Raw genomic sequence first — 19,973 nt, forward strand, 5'->3', positions numbered from 1 at the left:
GGATCTGTTTGCAGATTTCCCCCTTGTAAAAAACAAAAAAAAAAATACCGTTTAGCACACAGGGATCTTCCACAAGCAGGCGCCGGAATTAAAGCGGTCCCACAAGCTTCAGATACATTAAATAGATATAGTCCCTCTGGCACTAAACCGAATAGCGGCCTTCATATCATCACTAGCACTGCCTATCCCGCACGCCAAACAAAATGCCGGAAGTAGCGTGCCGTGTAGAACATCCGATGTTCTGCACAGCACATCACCTCCGACACCATGCTCAACGTACAGCAAAGACATCGCTAATAAAAAGCGGAATGCGTCATTCGATTCAGTGCCAGAGGGACTATAAATGTAACGAAGAGGAAATGAAAAGATAGTAGAGATGGTTTGGTTGTTGGATTGCTGAAACGAGAAGAAATAAAGTCATTACGTTAAAACGTGGTTTTTATAGTTGAATAAATGTATCGATAGTTTCTCATCTGTTTCTTTTCCGTGTCGTAGTTGCGTCGATTCTATCCACCTCGAGTTTTGTCGTCTCCGCTCGAGCAATGAGGACCGCGATGAAATGAAAATATAAAAATATGACCATTAGTGTTTATCTATTATTTAATGTGGTTCTCATTTGCTTTTAAATACCTAAGTAACATGTGAACTCTGCCTCTATCAGAAAATTCTAATGAATTATATTTTATTCTCCTGCACTTTCCCTAACACAAAGTATTCCTATTTAGTAAGACATTTACAAGTGCAAAAGCGCAAATAAAAGTGTGGGACCTCATCGAATCATGTTGATGCCCTCAGAGCACTCATTCTTCGATTTGCGAAAAATGAGTCCGCTGAAAACACCGACCCGACTCGACGCAATCGCGCACCTCTACCAACGCCTCCGCACATGTAAAAACTTCTGCGATAAACCTGTGGTGTGAAAGAAATGCGCAATATTATTTTAATTTCAATCCTAACTGCATGACCCGTAGGCTCTATGCGTATGATTGTTCATTATTTTAGCTAAATATACCAGTTATTCCTGTACATCAGAAGAAAAGAAAAACGATTAAGAATATCTTGCAGCGTAAAGTTTTAGTGATCAAATATTAATCCTTTCTTCGAGCCTAATTTCATTATACATTGGGTTATGCTATGCTTCGCGTGTGATACGAACAATTAGATTTATCAATATAATGCATTAGCATCCAAACAAATACCCTAGAAAATTTTCTTATTGTCCGACAAACATTTCAAAACAATTACGAACTGCAAAAATTCAACGGTAACTTTACTCAACAAAGCTTTCATTCGATCACCCTTAAAATACACAGTCATCAGTAGACCATGCACTATAATATCCTCCTAATATAACGCAGAGCTAAAAATCCTCTCTTGCGTTACCCAATCTGAACAAGAAAACATTTTCAAATACTTCCCATAATTTGTGCACGGCAAAACAGATTCCACTTTCTACCTAGTATGAACAGCTGCCCAACTCTCCAGACCTGCGCCCTCCAAGATCCAAGGTGCTGCTGCCTTACGTTCAAAACTTCTTTCCTCAAAGTCTGTCTATCAATTCCGAACTCTATTGCATACTACCATACCAATCAGACCCTATTCCTGACAAGACACAGAGTCATAACCACAATGTGATGGATTTACCCAGTAAATCCACAACCTTGTCCTAACCCCTCTTACCTCTCTTTTTCAACCATGTCCCTCCACTTTATCAATACGAATGTTGACGAATCACGATAATCTGAAGATCGTGACCAGAACGGAGGTAGGATAAATCACTAGGGACCAACTACCACCAACCACTTCCCCTGGCGTATTCTTCCGATAATACATTTTCTTCCAGGGATTAATCCCTGGAATTCGTCCATGAACACCTTCACCGTTCCCTATGGGATTTTTTTTTTTCAAATATTCCTTCGAGAATTCTTTCATTTTAGCAGAATCTTCTGAGAGGATTCATCTAGTTTTTTTTCTTCAATGATTCCTCCAGTAATTCCTTTGTGAGTTCCTCTACTTATACTTTGAGGTATCATTCCAATCAAGCATTTAGTACAGTAATTTTCCCATAAAAATTCCATTACAGACAATTCAAAGTTTTTACACAAATATAAATTGAAAATAATATTGCGGGCTTTGGCTTTTCTTTCTCATGGAATTTCTCAAGGATTTATCAAGAAACAAAAAAAAAGGGTCCAGAGTTTTTTTTCTGGGATTCCTGCAAGAATGTTGCCAGAGATCCATTCATGAGTCATTCCAGAGACTCTTCCAAAAATTCCTTCAACTGATCTTCTAATATACAAACTATAATTATTCTTGAAATATCTCCAAGGACTCCTGACGGGATCCTTCCAGGACTACTGTTATTATTTCACTGATTACTCCACATATGCTTGAGAGAAATCCACTACAAGGAATTCTGCCAGGGATTTCCCAAGGTAAAAATTTCTGAAGGATTTGTTTATGCGATTCTGACAAGAGTTATCTTCCAGCCAGTATTCCTTCGAGAATTACGTAACATTTCAGTGGTCGCGCTTTGTACAACACATGTGGGAAAATTTTGTTTTCCATGTACAGTATCAGCGATGTGGTTTTGACGATTTTTAATCGCACAGCATACGAAAGATCAAGAGATCCTAACAGAAATTCTGTCAAGGTTCCCTTCCATGATTTCTTCTACAATCCGTCAAAAACTTCTCTAGGAATTTCACCAAAAATCCAGTGACCTCGTGTCATATTGCTGTTTTTAGATTGTTGTATGCGCTCCTCGAGGGAATATATCAGCAACTTCTACTAGGATTTATCGACGGTTTTTTTTTCTCAAGGAATCTCCGGGAATTCCTTCAGAAATACTTACTCTAATCCTGGTACGTTCTGCAAGGATTTCTTCTGAACGTTCAGCTTGGCTTGCACCTACAATTACATGAGAATCTTTCAGGGCTTTCGCGGAGAGGATTGCTCCATGAATTCTTCCAGAAATCCCTCCAAGTAATTCTGCACGAATTTTCCCAATATTATTCCCCCAGATATTGCTCTGGAATCCTCCGAATTTACGTACGGGAATTCCCCAAAATAATTTTCCGAATTCTTTATGATATTTTCAGGGACCATTTCAGGATTTGTTTTGGTTTTGATCTAGGTAATATGCCCAAAGATTCTTGACAGATCTTTTTTAAAGATTCCTTCAGAAATCCCTCAATTAGTTCCTTCAAAAGATTACATTAAGAATTATCCCGAAATTCTGCAGGATTGCATTGAGCGCTAAATTCAGAAATTCATCTAGAACACTCTGGGGGAGACACTAAGCCGATTGAATGAACAATCACAAGGAAGCAGAACCGGGATGATGGGTGGACCTGGGTGATTGTTTTGCTGACAGATCGTAGGACGAGCTCGGTGGCAGGCCTTAGAATACGTTCCAAATCCGTCGCCTGGTTGTTACAACTAGGCGGGAGTAGGCTCAGGACTATGTCAACCCCGCTTGCATAGATAACCATGGGATCACAAAGCGTCTATTCCAGTGGAGATGGATTGCGACTCGTAGGGGGACCCATAAGAGATGATCACAAACAACTATCGTAATTTTAAGAGAGGCTTCTGAACCCATCAGTAACCGGCTAAGGTTTCCGCCAAGAAAGGAGGCGACTAACATCAACTTAAGTAAGAACAGTGTGGGCAAAAGCCTGTAACGACGGCAGGCACTGGCTGTTTCAGTGCAACATTTGAGGTGATGGATGGCCGCCCGGGGCTTACCGAGGCCATGGATCGCAATAGGGAGTACCTCCCAAAAATACAAGTGACTGCTGAGCAACTCGATATCATCATCGAATTTGTTCAGAACAATAGCAATATCAGTAAGGACTTGAAAACAAGTCTGCCGAAATTGTGACAATCAGTCTTAGCTACAAAGCAGGACTATGAGAGACGATATTATTCGATACGCCATGCGAAAGAGGGGACCTTCCGAGGCTGAATACGTGGCGAAAAAAAGTATGGTTGCTAAGAAGAAAGTAACCTACGCAGCCGTCCTCCAGAGAGGAAAAGCTGGCACGAGCCAAGCTCATCGATCAAGAGGACATGGTAACAGTGGAGAGACCAACATCAAGGCCAAGAAAACCAAGAAAAAAAGCCACGGATAGGAACCAGGCAGTGCAACCACAAGAACCACGGGCGCAAGGCAACAGCAACCCGTGGATACGAGTCGGAAAAAAGAAAGAAAGGAGAAAACCGAAAACGGAACTCAAGGAGAAACAACGAAACGTTGGAATTCAGGTGAGGCCCTCATTATCAAAACGGAGGAAGCGAAATAAGCCTATATTCTGAAGGCGATGCGAAGCACGGAGAAGTTATCGCCCTTGGGCGCAGATGTGCGGAGCATGAGGCGGTCTACGATTGGTAAAATGATCCTAGTCTTTTAAGACTTCTTTAGAAGGACGCCAAGCAAAAGGGTGCAGTTTATAAGCAACTGGCGCAAGATGTACTTGGCGACGAGTTTGATGTAAGATCCCTGACTGCAGAAACGACTCTCCAGTGTAAAAATCTGGATGAGGTCATGCAGCGGAGATCTTGGCTGCAGACCAGTGAGCAGTGTGACATCGACGTAGCCCGCAGGGCACCCAGGTGGCGGCGATCAGGCTGCCGGTTGCAGAGGCCAACAAAGCGAAGAACTTGGGCATACTCAAGGTAGGCTGGTCGGTTTGCCGGTTGAGCATACAACAGCCTCCTGAAGTTGGCTTCAAGTGTTTTGGGAAGGGTCATAAGTCGTGGATGTACAATGGTCCCGACAGAAGTAAGATGTGCAGAAAATGCGGCACCGAAGGCCATAGGGCAAGCGATTGTAAGCAAATCGCTATGTGCCTAATATGTGTCGACAGAGCAGACAACGGACACAAAACGGAAGTAACACAGTTAAATTCAAACCACTGTGATGCAGCCCAGCAGCTGCTTTGGCAATTAGTCTCGAAAACTAAGACTGACGTGGTGTTAATTGTAAATCTTCGAGCGAGCTGCCTTCGGACTAGACGAAGAATGCAACGCGACAGCACAGAAGCAAAAAGAGCACTCTTCCCGCATCATCCCACAAACCCATGGCTCCTAGCGCCGTATGCGGCAGATGAAGGAGAGGAAGTGACGAGGGTGACGAACGTAGCGCTGGCAGAAGTCGTGAAATCATTCGCATCAAATAAGGCACCGGGACCCGATGGTATTCCGAATGTTGCCCGAAAAGCGGCAATGAATGCGAATCCGGACATGTTCAGAAGCAGGATACAACGCTGCCGAGATCAAGGAATCTTACCGGATGTATGGAAGCGACAGAAATTAGTGCTACTACCAAAGGCGGGGAAACCACTAGGTGATCCGTCGGCGTATAGACCTATCTGTCTACTAGATACGACGGGCAAGTTATTGGAGAGGTTGATTCTCAACAGACTAGTACCGTATACGGAGAGTGCGGACGGCCTGTCCAACAATCAGTTTGGATTCAGAAAAGGTAAATCTACTCTGGATGCCACCCAGTCGGTCGTTCAGACAGCTGAGGTGGCAATCAAGCATATAAGGAACGGCATCCGTTACTGCGCGGTTGTCACTCTGGATGTGAAGAATGCGTTCAACAGCGCAAGCTGGGAATCGATAGCCGAAGGTACCAGTGCAGTTGTGTAAGCTCATAGAAAGTTATGTTGATGGTAGGATTCTACTGTATGACACAGAGGAGGGCAGAAAAGCGTTCGAATTACCGCGGGAGTACCTCAAGGTTCAATCCTGGGCCCGCTGTTATGGAATGCGATGTACGATGACGTACTGAGGCTGCCCCTTCCAACGGGTGTTAAGATTGTTGGCTTCGCCGGCGATATCACCCTAGTGGTCTATGGTGAATCTATGGAGGAAGTAGAGGTGACAGCAGCACACTCTATTTCCCTAGTTGAGGAATGGATGAAGTCTAGGAAACTAGGACTGGCCCGTCACAAGACTGAGGTGGTGGTGGTCAACAACCGCAAGTCCGAGCAACGGGCGCTTATCTCGGTAGGTAATTGCACCTTAGAGTCTGAGCGATTTCTTAGGCATCTTGGGGTAATGATCGATGACAAGCTCAGCTTCGCTGGCCACATTGAATATGCCTGTAAAAGGGCATCTAGGGCTATAGCGGCGCTTTCGAGGATGATGTCTAACAGCTCTGCTGTAATTGCAAGCAAACGCAAGCTACTGGCAAGCGGTGCGCAATCGATACTAAGGTATGGAGGACCAATTTGGTTAAAAGCGCTTAGAACGAGCAGAAACCTCAAGTGGTTGGAAAGCACGTACAAGATAATGTGCTTAAGCGTAGCAAGTGCATACCGGACGGTATCTAAAGAGCTTCAACCAAAGGAGTACCAGAAGAGTCCGCAACGCGTGTAAAGAGGAAATGCTCAGAAGAGTGCAGCAGGAATGGGATAACTCCACTAAGGGTAGATGGACCCATCGGCTAATACCAAATGTGTCAGATTGGTATGAAAGAAACCATGGGGAAGTGAACTTACACCTGACGCAATTTCTGTCACGACATGATTGCTATAGGTAGTACCTGCATAAGTTCGGGCACTCAGAATCTCCTGCGTGTCCCAATTGTGCTGGTGTGGAGGAAACAGCGGAGCAGTATTTCAGTATTTTATCGTCAAGAAATTTACTTTAGTCAATTCGTTATTACTTTTGAACTCATGATTGGAAACTCTCCATAACTCGATATTGAAGGGACCATCGAGTTAAGGTGAAGATGAAACGAAGCCAAACTCCAATTTTCAAGAGCCAAATCTGGAGAACCAAACATCCCTTTAAGGTGAAAACTTAATCAATTGGTCACCACCAGCTGATGACTAATCGATTAAGTTTTCAGCTTAAACGGATGGTTGGTTCTACAGATTTGTGCTCTTGAAAATTTGAGGTTTGGCTTCGATTCATCTTCACCTTAAAAAACACACACAATCAACGCGATTCAACGGTCCATCCGAGGAAGCCATGAAAACCAACTTTTACTATGGTTCTCTAAATCGATATCGAGATACGGAATATCGAGTAAAAGAGAGTTTGCTGCATAACGCAATCAGAGGAAAAAATGCATGAAAAGTTGCTGAGGAATTTCTGGAGCAATTCTTGAGAGAATTCGAATGGGAAAAATACGGGGAATAAAAATTACAACTTCTATACAGAAATAATTCCTAAAGATCACATCTTGAAGGAATTCCCAAAGAGGTCGCTTGGAAATTTCTGAAATGTACACCAATATTCTTTGATTTATCCTTTAGGATTTACACACGGAATTACCTCGGTAATCGTGAAAAATTCAATCTTAATAACTCGTGGAATTTGCACAAGATTTTTCGCACCAATTTCTTTTATGAGTTTGTTTCAGATACTGTTTCCATCAGCCATTCTAATAACAAGTTTTCCATTACTGGAAATTCTTTGCCAAGGTCTGCTGAACGAAAACTGGTTCAGACGTTGCTTCGGGAATTTCGCTTATGAGACCCACAGGGTTTTCTTCAGAAATGTTTGAAGAAACGCTTCCAAGAAAATTCAACTAGAAGTTATTCTAGGGCTGATGGCAGCCATGTATGCATGTCATCAATATGTTGTTTCTAAATTCTCATCAGATACTATCTGATCCAAGTACTCAAAGCTTCCTTCAGGTATTACTACGAAAATTTCTTCAGCAATTAATTTATTGATTCTTTAACGACCTTTTCAAGGAGTTCCTTAATGAATTTCGTATGATATACCTTCAAGAATTCCTGTATTTCTTTAATAATAACAACACATATTACTTCAGAGAACTCAACATGAAGACGAGTTCAAAAATTGAATCATACATTCTTCCAGACATACCATTACTAATTCCTAAGGATTTCCTTTCAAAATGTCGATCGGGATACCTTTATCACCCCTATTCTTGTTTACGTTCGAATGATCTTTCGATCGAAACCCGTTTTGCATTCCCATTTACGCCTGCAAAATCAAATGAGCTGTGGATTCGAACGAATAGGATTCGATCGAATGTTGGATCCGCCGTAAACAAGAATGAGGGGGTATATGATTGCAACCATGAATTGTGAACGATAATTTTTAGAAAACATTGGAAAAATTCCTGTTGAAATCCGGAGTGTTTCTAAAATTCTGCTTCAAAGGCTGAACAAAATAAACAAACGGATCCTTTGATCGATATCCTGGAGGATTTTTTATGGAATTTCTTTGAAAAAAAAAATTGATCCCCGAAGAAGTCTGTGCAGGAGTCCTAGAATGAAATTTTGATGAATCCATGAAGATTTACCTTGACAAATTGCTTGGAAAAACTGCAGGAGTAATTCGTGGATGATTTGTTGGAAATATTTCCTGGAGGAGTTTTAGAACAATTCCTGAGAAAAACCTTGGATCAATTCATGAAGAAATTCATATGAAAAGTGAAGAGTAACTGGAACAATCGGCTTAGAAAATCTTCTTAAAGAATTCTTGAAAACGTTTTTATTCTTAGACTCTGGAATACAACTTTGGAGATGTTTTTTTTTCTGGAAGAGCTTCTTTGAAAGTGCTGCAAGAGTATATTCTAGTAACTGTTGTTGTTGTTCTTCTGCTTCGGTCTCAAGTTCACTTGAAATAAAAATTCAGGGTAGCCAATCGTCGTCGTCAAATGGAAATAGTCAGCGACGAAACTAAAAGAAGCATCGTCATCGTCACTCAACAAGCGTCGGATGACGATTATGCAGTCACATACGATTCAAATACGATTCTTTCGTTATGGGAGAATCTTCGTTCGGGAGCACTGAGCCGACTAAAAATATGAATCGTGTCTTCGACAGGTTATGAGCATATATTGAAAAAAAAAAAATAAACAAGACAATAAAACGCCTGGAATTGAACAAACGATCTCTAAATCGTCAACCCCACGCGCTTACCAACAGAGCTATAATAGAAACTTGAAAAAAGTAAACTTGACGTTCCATACTGCAAACTACCGTCAAACGGGGTGACTTGCAACACGTTTCAACTTCAATCAACCAAAACCATGATCTAAACGTCATTTAAAAATCTAAATTCCTCGTAGAACTTTGAATGGCCGGCCCGCTCACAGAATGGGATGACAGAAGATTGAATCGGATTATTTTGTCATATCAAAAATCATCAAAAAGGTGAAATTTTATAAATGTCCTTGTGCGGGGTGACTTGCAACACTCAATGCTAATTTAGTTTTTGCCTACAAAATGTTGATTTTTTTTTATTAGTCACACTTGTTAAGTATTGTTATTCATGTATTTAAAGCATTCGAACCAGTACAAGAGCATTTTGAATATATTTTTGTAAGAAAATAATTGAACTATTTTTGTATGGGAAAAAGAGGCGTTAAATCATCAAGGTCCAATATCTTAACTGAACAATATTTTTAACGAGTGTTTGTAGTTGATTGATGAATTATTACTCTTTTAATTATAAAGTAGACCTAACACAACAGTTTTTAAATTTTATAAAACTCTAAACTGCTTAGAAATAAAGTGTTGCAAGTCACTCCGCACAGGTACATTTATATAAAAATGATTTTTATTAGAAAGTTTTTGCTACAATCTCGTAAAATAAAATTCGTCATTTTATCACTCATTAGTTATAGAAACATCTTCTTCTTCTTATTTCTGGCGTTACGTCCCTACTGGGACAGAGCCTGCTTCTCAGCTTAGTGTTCTTATGAGCACTTCCACAGTTATTAACTGAGAGCTTACTATGCCAATGACCATTTTTGCATGTGTATATCGTGTGGCAGGTACGAAGATACTCTATGCCCTGGGAAGTCGAGAAAATTTCCAACCCGAAAAGATCCTCGACCGGTGGGATTCGAACCCACGACCCTCAGCTTGGTCTTGCTGAATAGCTGCGCGTTTACCGCTACGGCTATCTGGGCCCCGTAGAAACATCATGTAGAGTATTACTTTTGTAAATTAAATCTATCTCATGTTTTCAGGTCACGATTTTAAACCTCCATGAAGCATCCGTTTTCAAGACATTTATAAGAATTATGTTTAATGTATAAACATATCTACAATAACAGCTTTAATCGTGGCCGTTACTTGAATTGTGAGTCACACGTATTGAAGCACCGATATAAAACAAATTTTCTTTTGAAATTTGGGTTTTATAATGAAATTTAGTTGTAAATAACAAAGTGTTGCAAGTCACCCCGCCGTTGCAAGTCACCCCGTTTGACGGTATGAATAAAGTCAAACCTCCATGAGTCCGAAGGGGCCATCAACTCATGGACATATCGAGTCGTGGAAATGAATGCCTTGGGAAACCATTTGAGAGGACCATCATAGTAACCATGAAATTTTGGTTTTAGTATGGTTTCATGAGTCGATATCGAGTCATGGAACATCGACTCATGGAGGTTTCACTGTAACATGTTTTGCTGAAAAGTGTTATACCTCCACATTTAATAAAAAAAAAATATGTTTTTGAGAGCTCCCTTGTTCACGTAGGTCTGAGAAACCCTCTCTTTGTAATCTTAGTTATGAAATGTTTTGTAAATGTAAATACCTAATGTCTCCAACAATTGCCTTTCAACTCACTTCGAGAAGGGTACGGAGTTCTGAAGGTTACAGCTGCAAAATCATTTCTACCAGAAGAATTTCCCGTTTGATAACGGATTTCCCGACTTTTCCTCGCATATTACCTACCCCAACATGTGACCACCCCTTAATCATCTGTACTTACGTCAGAGTCCGAATCCTTGGGGTTCAGCTGCCTGGTGTACATCTTGATGTACTTCAGCGCATTGGTCATCGACACCGAGAAGGGGCGACACTTCTGCAGGAAGGCAATGTTCGGATTCAGCGTTTCTTCGAACCCTCGGGAAAATTCCTTCTCCGGGGGGGTTTCATAGTCGTTGATCATTTGCGTCAGAGCTTTCAGGAAGGCCAAGCAGCGAGCCTTGGAACCGGCCATGACTCCCTCGGCGTACTGCAGACCCAGTGTCGTAATGGCTGGATGCAGTTGGCTCGAGTTAACGATCTCCGAGGCCGCAAACTTCTTCGTGTAGAGGTGGTTGAACAGTTTGACCATGTGCGGTTGCTGCTGTGGGGAGTCCGTAGTTTTGACGGATTTTTTGACCTGTTTGTTAGCTGTCGGGGTGGTTTCCTTTTTCGCTACTGGAGTGGCGGCTTTGCTAGAGGATTCTGTGCTAGCTTTAGGGGCAGGAGCAGCCTTCTTGGTCTGGGCTTCTGCTTTGGCAGCTCGTTGGGCTTCCTGTAGGGCTCGTCGTTCGGCTTTAGAAGTGGCTGGTTTCGTTTCGGCTTTCGGTTTGGCCAAATTCGGATTCTGCGCTTCGAACTGTGCTTTGCGTTCAGCTTTGCTCAGCTGCTTGGTAGCTTGTGAAGGCATCTCGACAGCTGGTTTAGCAGCTGCAGGAGGATCTGATATGTGCAGTTTGTCGAGCTTTTCGGAAAGACTCGAGTCCGTACTTGACTTCTGCAAAGGAGTGCTTTCTGCCTGTGTAGCTGGCTTTGGGGTTTCCTTGCCTTTTCCCTTAGCAGCTGCCTTGGCAGCTTTCTTAGCTTCTCGTTCAGCCATCACTTCTTCTCGTGTTTTCTCAGTCTTCGGGGGATCCATGATTTGTTCCGACCGTTGAACAGGTGGTTCAGTTCGATTAGAATCTGTTGGAAAAATATCTCTGCAAGCAATATCTTGCAATCCAGCAATGATTTGTGCCTTCTTTCGACGCTGAACCTTCGGTTGTACCTTGATTGTTTTCAACTTCCTCGGTACAGCATTATTCTCAAAGTTGTAAATCTCAGACGTTGGAAATATCTCTTCCAACCCGATATCCTCAATCGCAGAGGTATTTGATTTCAACTTCTTTGAGTCAATGACACAAACAGGAAAGATTCGTTCTGGTTCGATATTCTCGATCGTTTTATTCTTCTCGAAATTCGATGGCCTCTTCGGCTTCGGAGGCTTACTCTTACTAGTCGTTTGAACCGTTTCCTTTCTCAGAACCGTTTGGTTTTCCAACGCATATTCTTGTGCGTTTGGAAAAATCTCTGGTAATTCAATCGATTGAATTTGCTGATCGCTCGTTTCCTGCTTTTTGCCTCTGTTTCGCTTCCTGTTGCGTTTGCTGGGATTTCTGTTCAGTTGGCCGTTCGGTTCCTGCTGAAGTTGCTGTTGCACGTTTTCCTTGTCCGTCGTTGCTTTAGACTCCTTGGAAACTGTCTCTGCTGGCTGAAGAACTTCGTCCTTCGGGAGCTGCTGCTGTTTTGGCTTGTGCTTTCGGGGACGTCGTTTCTAGAAGGTTTCAAAAGAATTATTCAGATTCGCATTCGCACACAGCCATTTAGTTTAACTGTTAATCAGACCATCTATCAACACTACAAAGGATCATGCAAATTTTGAGAAAGTTGTGCAAACAGATGTCATGCCTAGTTGGATACAAGGGCTGGTAGATAGCGATTAGGTGTCTTGATCTTGATTAAATTGGAACTTTAGAGATCTCTTACTTAAAAAATAGACCAAACAGAAACCAAAATGAGACAAAAAAGGGATCAGACAGGTACCAAGAAAACAAAATCTAACAGGAACTAACATTACGATAAGTATTGCTGCTCGTATTTCTGTATGTTATTTTTTATTATTTTTTTCTAGGAATTGATTCTGGTATTCAATTCACCCAAAAGTTTCCTTCCGATATTAAAAACCTCTTCAGGAATTCATTCAGTAGTTGTTACGGACTTCCTAAGGAATCCCTCTAGGATTTTCGTATTAGATATCTTCAGGAAAAGATTCCATCAGAAATTCCTCCAACGATTCATTCAGAAAGTCCTAAATCCTGCATGAATTAATCCAATAGTTCTACCATCGTTTTCTATAGGACTCGCTTAGAACATCTGTTAGAATTCAATCAGTATTCTCTCCAGCGATGTTCTACAAAATTGTCTATCAGGATTTCTTTAAGGTTATTTCAATCAAAAGTTTCTCTAAGAATAAAAATTTAGAAATTTCTCCGGGTCTCCATTCCACCTAAGATTTCTTCAGGATCCAGAAATTATTTGAGAAATTTCCCAACGAACTCTACAAATATGTTTTCCAGTCATTTTTCCTGCCTCCAGGAAAATGGCAAGGATTTTTTCAGTAATTGTTGAATAAGTTCTTTTTCAATCCGGGAGGTATTTCGAAAGGAAATCTTATATGTAGTAACATCGGATAAAACTTGATTAACCTTCTAATACACAAATTTTTATTTTCGATCTAAATATCATTTTCAATTATCTAAAATCGTTCTAAACACGTTTTGGGCAATGATTTATTTTTATTCGCAAATCTATGAATTTTGGTTTTTGATTTTTATAATTTTTTTTTTTTTTTAAATTTCTTTATTAGTATCATTCCAAACATTACATTCATTATTTCTTATATCTAGGTGTTCTGTGTTATTAGACAACACTATCATCCTAATTTGGTAAAACAAATCTAAGATTTTATTAACATTTTGTTAACAACATATTACATTTCATTTGCCGTAGCAGTTCAGATTTTTTACAGGTGAGTTGATTTCACCTGCTTATAAGAGAAAAAAAAAGTTTTTAATATACTTAACCTAACTTAACCTAAACATATAACGCATTAATCGTGGCAATAGAAGATTGTAACGATTTTTGCCTGAAATTATTGATTATTTTATTTGACATTTGTTCCAATGTTTCAACATTGGATATCCTATGTAACTCATTGGTACTATACCAGGGAGGAAGCCTCAGAATCATTTTCAAAATTTTATTTTGAATTCTCTGCAGAGCTTTCTTCCTGGTATTACAACAGCTAGTCCATATTGGTACAGCATACAACATGGCTGGCCTGAAAATTTGTTTGAATATCAAAAGCTTGTTCTTAAGACAAAGTTTTGATTTTCTATTAATAAGGGGATAGAGACATTTTACATATTTGTTACATTTGGCTTGAATGCCCTCAATGTGATTTTTGAAAGTTAAATTCTTATCTAGCATGAGTCCTAGATACTTAACTTCATCTGACCAATTTATTGGAACCCCTCTCATCGTGACAACATGTCTACTTGAAGGTTTCAAATAAAGAGCTTTTGGTTTATGTGGGAATATTATTAGTTGAGTTTTGGAAGCATTAGGAGAAATCTTCCATTTTTGCAAGTATGAAGAAAAAATATCCAAACTTTTTTGCAATCGACTACAGATGACACGCAGGCTTCGTCCTTTGGCGGAGAGGCCTGTGTCATCCGCAAACAAAGATTTTTGACATCCCTGAGGTAACTCAGGTAAGTCAGATGTGAAAATATTGTATAATATTGGTCCCAAAATGCTGCCTTGGGGAACACCAGCTCTTACAGGAAGTCTTTCAGATCTGGAGTTCTGATAATTAACCTGAAGTGTACGATTTGACAGATAACTTTGAATTATTCTAACAATGTATGTTGGAAAATTAAAATTTTTCAATTTTACAATCAAACCTTCATGCCAAACACTGTCGAATGCTTTTTCTATGTCTAGAAGAGCAAGACCAGTAGAGTAGCCTTCAGATTTGTTGGAACGGATCAAATTTGTTACACGTAAAAGTTGATGAGTGGTCGAATGTCCATGGCGGAATCCGAACTGTTCATTGGCAAAAATTGAATTCTCGTTGATGTGGGCCATCATTCTGTTCAAAATAACCTTTTCAAAAAGTTTACTGATGGAGGAAAGCAAACTGATTGGACGATAGCTAGAAGCTTCTGCAGGATTTTTGTCTGGTTTTAAAATTGGAACAACCTTAGCATTTTTCCATTTGTCAGGAAAATATGTTAATTGAAAACATTTGTTAAATATATCAACTAAAAATGATAAGCTACTTTCTGGAAGTTTCTTGATGAGGATGTAGAAAATTCCATCATCGCCAGGAGCTTTCATATTTTTGAATTTTTTAATAATAGTTCTCACTTCTTCCAAATCAGTCTCCCAGGCATTTTCGAAAACGTTCTCTTGATTGAGAATATTTTCGAACTCCTGAGTAACTTCATTTTCAATTGGACTAGTAAGTCCTAGATTAAAATTGTGCGCACTTTCAAACTGCATAGCAAGTTTTTGAGCTTTTTCGCAATTAGTTAGTAATAATTTGTTTTCCTCTTTCAATGCCGGTATAGGCTTCTGAGGTTTTTTCAAGATTTTAGATAATTTCCAAAAGGGCTTAGAGCCGGGGTCCAATTGAGAAATATTATTTTCAAAATTTTTGTTTCTTAAATCTGCAAAACGTTTCTTGATTTCTTTCTGCAAATCCTGCCATATAATTTTCATAGCAGGATCACGAGTGCGTTGAAATTGCCTTCTCCTCACGTTTTTAAGACGGATCAAGAGTTTAAGATCATCGTCTATAATCACGGATTCAAATTTTACTTCACATTTTGGAATTGCAATGTTTCTGGCTTCAACAATGGAATTTGTTAAAGTTTCAAGAGCATTGTCAATATCAATTTTAGTTTCTAAAGAAATGTTAACATCAAGATTAGAGTCAACATACGTTTCATATATATTCCAGTCGGCTCGTAAATAATTGAAAGTGGAGCTGATAGGATTGAGAATCGCTTCATGCGATATTTGAAATGTAACAGGGACATGATCAGAATCAAAATCAGCATGAGTAACTAATTGGCTACAAAGATGACTAGAGTCGGTTAAGACCAAGTCAATCGTAGATGGATTTCTAGAAGAGGAAAAACATGTAGGGCTATCAGGGTATTGAATTGAGAAATATCCTGAAGAGCACTCATCAAATAAAATTCTGCCGTTGGAATTACTTTGAGAATTATTCCATGACCGATGTTTGGCATTAAAGTCACCAATGACAAAAAATTTTGACTGATTGCGAGTTAATTTTCGCAAGTCAGTTTGAAGCCAATTAACTTGCTGTCCAGAGCATTGAAAAGGCAAATAGGCAGCTATGAAAGTATATTTACCAAACTGTGTTTCAACAGAAACACCTAAAGTTTCAAAAACTTTAGTTTCAAATGACGAAAATAGTTGATGTTTTATACGCCTATGAATGATGATTGCAACTCCCCCACATGCCCCATCAAGTCGATCATTACGATAAACAAAAAAGTTAGGATCTTTTTTAAGTTTGGATCCAGGTTTTAAATAAGTTTCGATAATAACTGCTATATGCACGTTATTAGCTGTAAGAAAATTAAACAGCTCGTCCTCTTTACCATTCAGAGAACGAGCATTCCAATTTAAAATATTTAAATTATTATTTGGATCCATTAGAAAAACGTAATCCAATAACAATTTTATTTGTAAATTTTACACCTACTTGGACTGCTTCAGTCATAGTGGTGGCTTTGAACATTGCATCAATCATTAGATTCAATTGTTCAGTTAGAAAATTAAAATCAGAGGCAGACATATCATCTGATGATTTCCCATTGGAATTTTCGGTAGACGAAGAAGCGGGGTAGGAGTTACCTGTGGCGGTAGGGTTTTTTCCATTTGATTTGAAACAAGTAGAATGGGTACTCATGGAACGAACAGGGGAAGAGTTCAAATTACCTGCTACGATATCGGCAAAGGATTTACCGTGGGTAGATACATTCGAAATTGAAAGATTCGAACGGCTACCCAACGGATTAAAATTTGTTTGTGAATGAGCATGATTATGATCTTCCTGGTGGGTATGATTCCTAATCAAGCGATCGTTAACTGAAAAATGAGCATTGTTCGATACTCTACCAGGCAAATTCCGGAAACGACCGTTATCGTAACGGACATTATCCTTCATCTGCTTGGCACGAGCCTCAACGACTCTTTTGCGTGAAATGCATTCCCAAAAGTTAGCTTTGTGAGGGCCCTTGCAATTGGCGCATTGAAATTTTCTGGTATCTTCTTTCACAGGACAGTCGTCCTTAGCGTGAGAAGAACCTCCGCAAATCATGCATTTAGCATCCATGCGACAATTTTTTGTACCATGACCCCACTTTTGGCACCGACGGCACTGAGTGGGGTTCTGGTAATTTCCTCCAGGTTTCTGGAAATGTTCCCACGTCACACGGACATCGAACATAAGTTTAGCTTTTTCTAAAGCTTTAATATTATTTAGTTCTTTTTTGTTAAAGTGAACTAAATAATATTCTTGAGAAAGCCCTTTCCGAACAATGCCAGATTGGGTTCTCTTTTTCATAATGATTACTTGGACTGGGGAAAATCCAAGTAAATCATTTATTCCATTTTTGATCTCTTCAGGTGACTTATAGTCACTTGAGAGACCTTTCAAGACGACTTTGAACAAACGTTCAGTTTTGTCGTCATAAGTAAAAAATTTGTGCTTCTTCTCTTCAAGATATCTGAGAAGAAGTTCGCGATCTTTAAGAGTTTCCGGCAAAACGCGACAGTCTCCTTTCTTTGCGATTTGGAAGGAAACCTTGATTCCCCTAATGGAGTTCAAGATCTCCTGCCTAAATCCCCCAAATTCGGAACAACTGACCACGATAGGCGGCACTCTTTGCTTCCTCACTTGAATCAAAGAGCCTGGGCTAGAGGCTGCTTCGATTTGGTGTTCGGAAAATTTGTCTAGAGCATCGAACTGATTGCTCATTTCAATACAATTATTCATTTCACCCTTGGAAGAAAGTTCGCATTCCGGGGAAGCGTCCTTTCTTCCATTCTTGCCACGTGTAGTGACAGTTTTAAAACCCACTTTTTTGGAAGGAAGTAGTGAATTCAGAGATTCACCCTTCCTTTTGTTAGTTGTTGATACCATGTTTAGTTAATAAACGAGAAAGACGTGACCTTCGAGAGGTTTTTTCCCTAGACGGTGTCCAAGAAGGATTACCACCGCTAGCTTTCGCCAACGGGTCCAACGAAAAATCGAAGGCACGGGTCCAAACAAGGATCGTAAAGGGATCAATAGTAGAAAAAATAGTACTGAAAAGTACTGTTTAAGTAGCACTGAAAAGTACCGTTTTTAATTTTAGCACTGAAAAGTACTGTTTGTGTAGCACTGAAAAGTACTGTTTTATTGCTTTAGGTAGTTTTTAAGAAAACTTCCAAGAGCAGAGAGAATTCGTGTACGCACAGCACGAAGGTACGATGCGCACTGATTTTTATAATTTTTATTTTTGAACATCCCTATCCTTTTTCATTTTTTCTTGAAGCCTCTTATAAACATTCAAGTTTTTACGGTACTTTTAAAAATAATTAATTTGAAATATTTTTCTGAAAATATTTTTATTTTGCGTGAAATTAACGGAAAAACAGGTTTGAAATTATTTTAATCCCACCAAGCTCTTCTTCTGTTATAGGTTAATAGTAGAAAAATATAAAAAAGTACGATTTTTTATATTACACGTTAAATTTGTAGGTTATATAAGGATACAATTTTTCAAACAATTTTTTAAAATACAAAAAGGTTTCCAAAGTTATCAAAAACTTTTCTCATGTGCGTGTTATGAGTCAAGGTGTAAGCCAAAAATAAAATCATTTTAATTTCCGAGTCACGAAAAAATACACAAAATTCCAAAGTGTACCCCGTCTAAAGGCGGGGTTGGGTATTAGAGGGTTAAGTTCAAAACTAAGAAATCCCGGATTCTTGACACTCTTGAGGGAATCTTGGAGTATTTCCTAGACAAAATGCCAGGACAATAAAAACAAATCAATTAAATCTCTGGATAACATCCTGCGGGAATACCTTGAAAAAAATTGTGTAGGCATGAATTATTACCTTAGGACTAGTTAATGTTAAACCTTAAATGAACTTTTAATGAATCCATGAATGTTTTATTTTAGAAAATACTAGAGAAATTGTATGGAACAACTGCAGGAGTAATCCTTGATTGAAATGCTGGAGAAGTTTATGGAGGAACCCCATTAGGTCGTAAACGTTGAGGAAATCTTGGAAGAGTATTCAATATATATTTCTGAATTTAGCAACAATTGCTGGGAGAACATGTGGATAAATTTCTTGTAAGAATTCATATAAAATGCCGGGAAGTATTACTGGAAATATCGGCGTAGGAATTCTTGAATATTTTCCTTAGAAAAGCCATAATTTTTTTTCAAAACCTCTGGAATGAATCATTGCGGATTTTCTTGGAATAAGTCTTGTAGGAATCTTTGATAGAAGTAGTCAAAAAATATCAGGAGGAAATCTTGAGATAATCTCTGGGAAATTACTGAAGGTAATTCCGTTAAAAATAAAGACCAAATCCGTAAACAATTTCTGGGAGAATATAGGTAAAAGCATCACTAGAGGAGTTTCTGAAGGAGTATTCCTAAAGCTTTTCCTTAAGGAATCTTAAAACAAATTTCTGAAGAACCTGTAAAATAGTCTAAAGGTCTCTGGTACCTCTTAAATTTGGCAATAGATCATTTTGGTTAATATAGAGACTTTTTAAAGTCTTGCTTTAAAATAAAGACCAAGTCTCAAAAAGAGATGCTACCAGCCCTGCTAGATGTTAGAAAGTTAAATAAGGATAATCGGGAAATTATATAAGTTAAATAAGGTTAAACAAGGATAATAAGGAGCTCAGAAACGGAAAGTAAAAACGCCAATCAATCTAAATAGCTACTATAGAACACCAACAACTTCGTGAGTTCACAACAAGGCTAGATACCTGTTTCGGGGGAGCTCCTGTGGTCTCCATCGCTTTCCGGTTCGGATAGAATCTCTCCTAGCGGAAAGTTGTTAGGAAAACAGTCAGTGGGGAGAATGCGAGAATCGAAATTGACGAACTGGAGGAAAGGGATCAATACACTATTAAAAGATACTTTTGTTAATCGCGAAGGCAATAAGTATTATTAGTATACTGTTGGTTTTAGACCATTGATCAAACAATGCACTTGGACTAGATTAGGACTTTCACCTTCACCTATTCCTCTCTGCAAATCGGGATCCTCATTTGCAAAGAAATTGTTCTCTACTTTACTCAGTGCTCTTACTGGAAGAAATGATGTTGATTATTAGTTAATATTTTA

General features: G+C 39.2%; 1 protein-coding gene across 4 annotated transcripts in view; it reads right to left on the bottom strand.

The window, feature by feature from the left end:
* LOC5576412 (translation initiation factor eIF-2B subunit delta) overlaps positions 1 to 19,973 on the bottom strand; it is a 29,088-nt gene that overhangs the window by 8,969 nt on the left and 146 nt on the right. Inside the window, exons 2-3 of one of the 4 annotated variants that reach the window (XM_021841257.1) lie at positions 19,613 to 19,730; positions 10,723 to 12,291 (exon numbers count right to left, since the gene is read on the bottom strand). In XM_021841257.1, the coding sequence (XP_021696949.1) occupies positions 10,723 to 12,291; positions 19,613 to 19,642 (1,599 nt within the window). In that variant the 5' untranslated portion in view covers positions 19,643 to 19,730. Of the gene's footprint in view, positions 1 to 10,722; positions 12,292 to 19,612; positions 19,753 to 19,973 lie in introns of all 4 variants that reach the window. The other 3 variants (XM_001656064.2, XM_021841258.1, XM_021841259.1) reach the window with 3 other exon arrangements.

This window comes from Aedes aegypti, chromosome 2 (assembly GCF_002204515.2).
Source record: "Aedes aegypti strain LVP_AGWG chromosome 2, AaegL5.0 Primary Assembly, whole genome shotgun sequence".
NCBI lineage: Eukaryota > Metazoa > Arthropoda > Insecta > Diptera > Culicidae > Aedes > Aedes aegypti.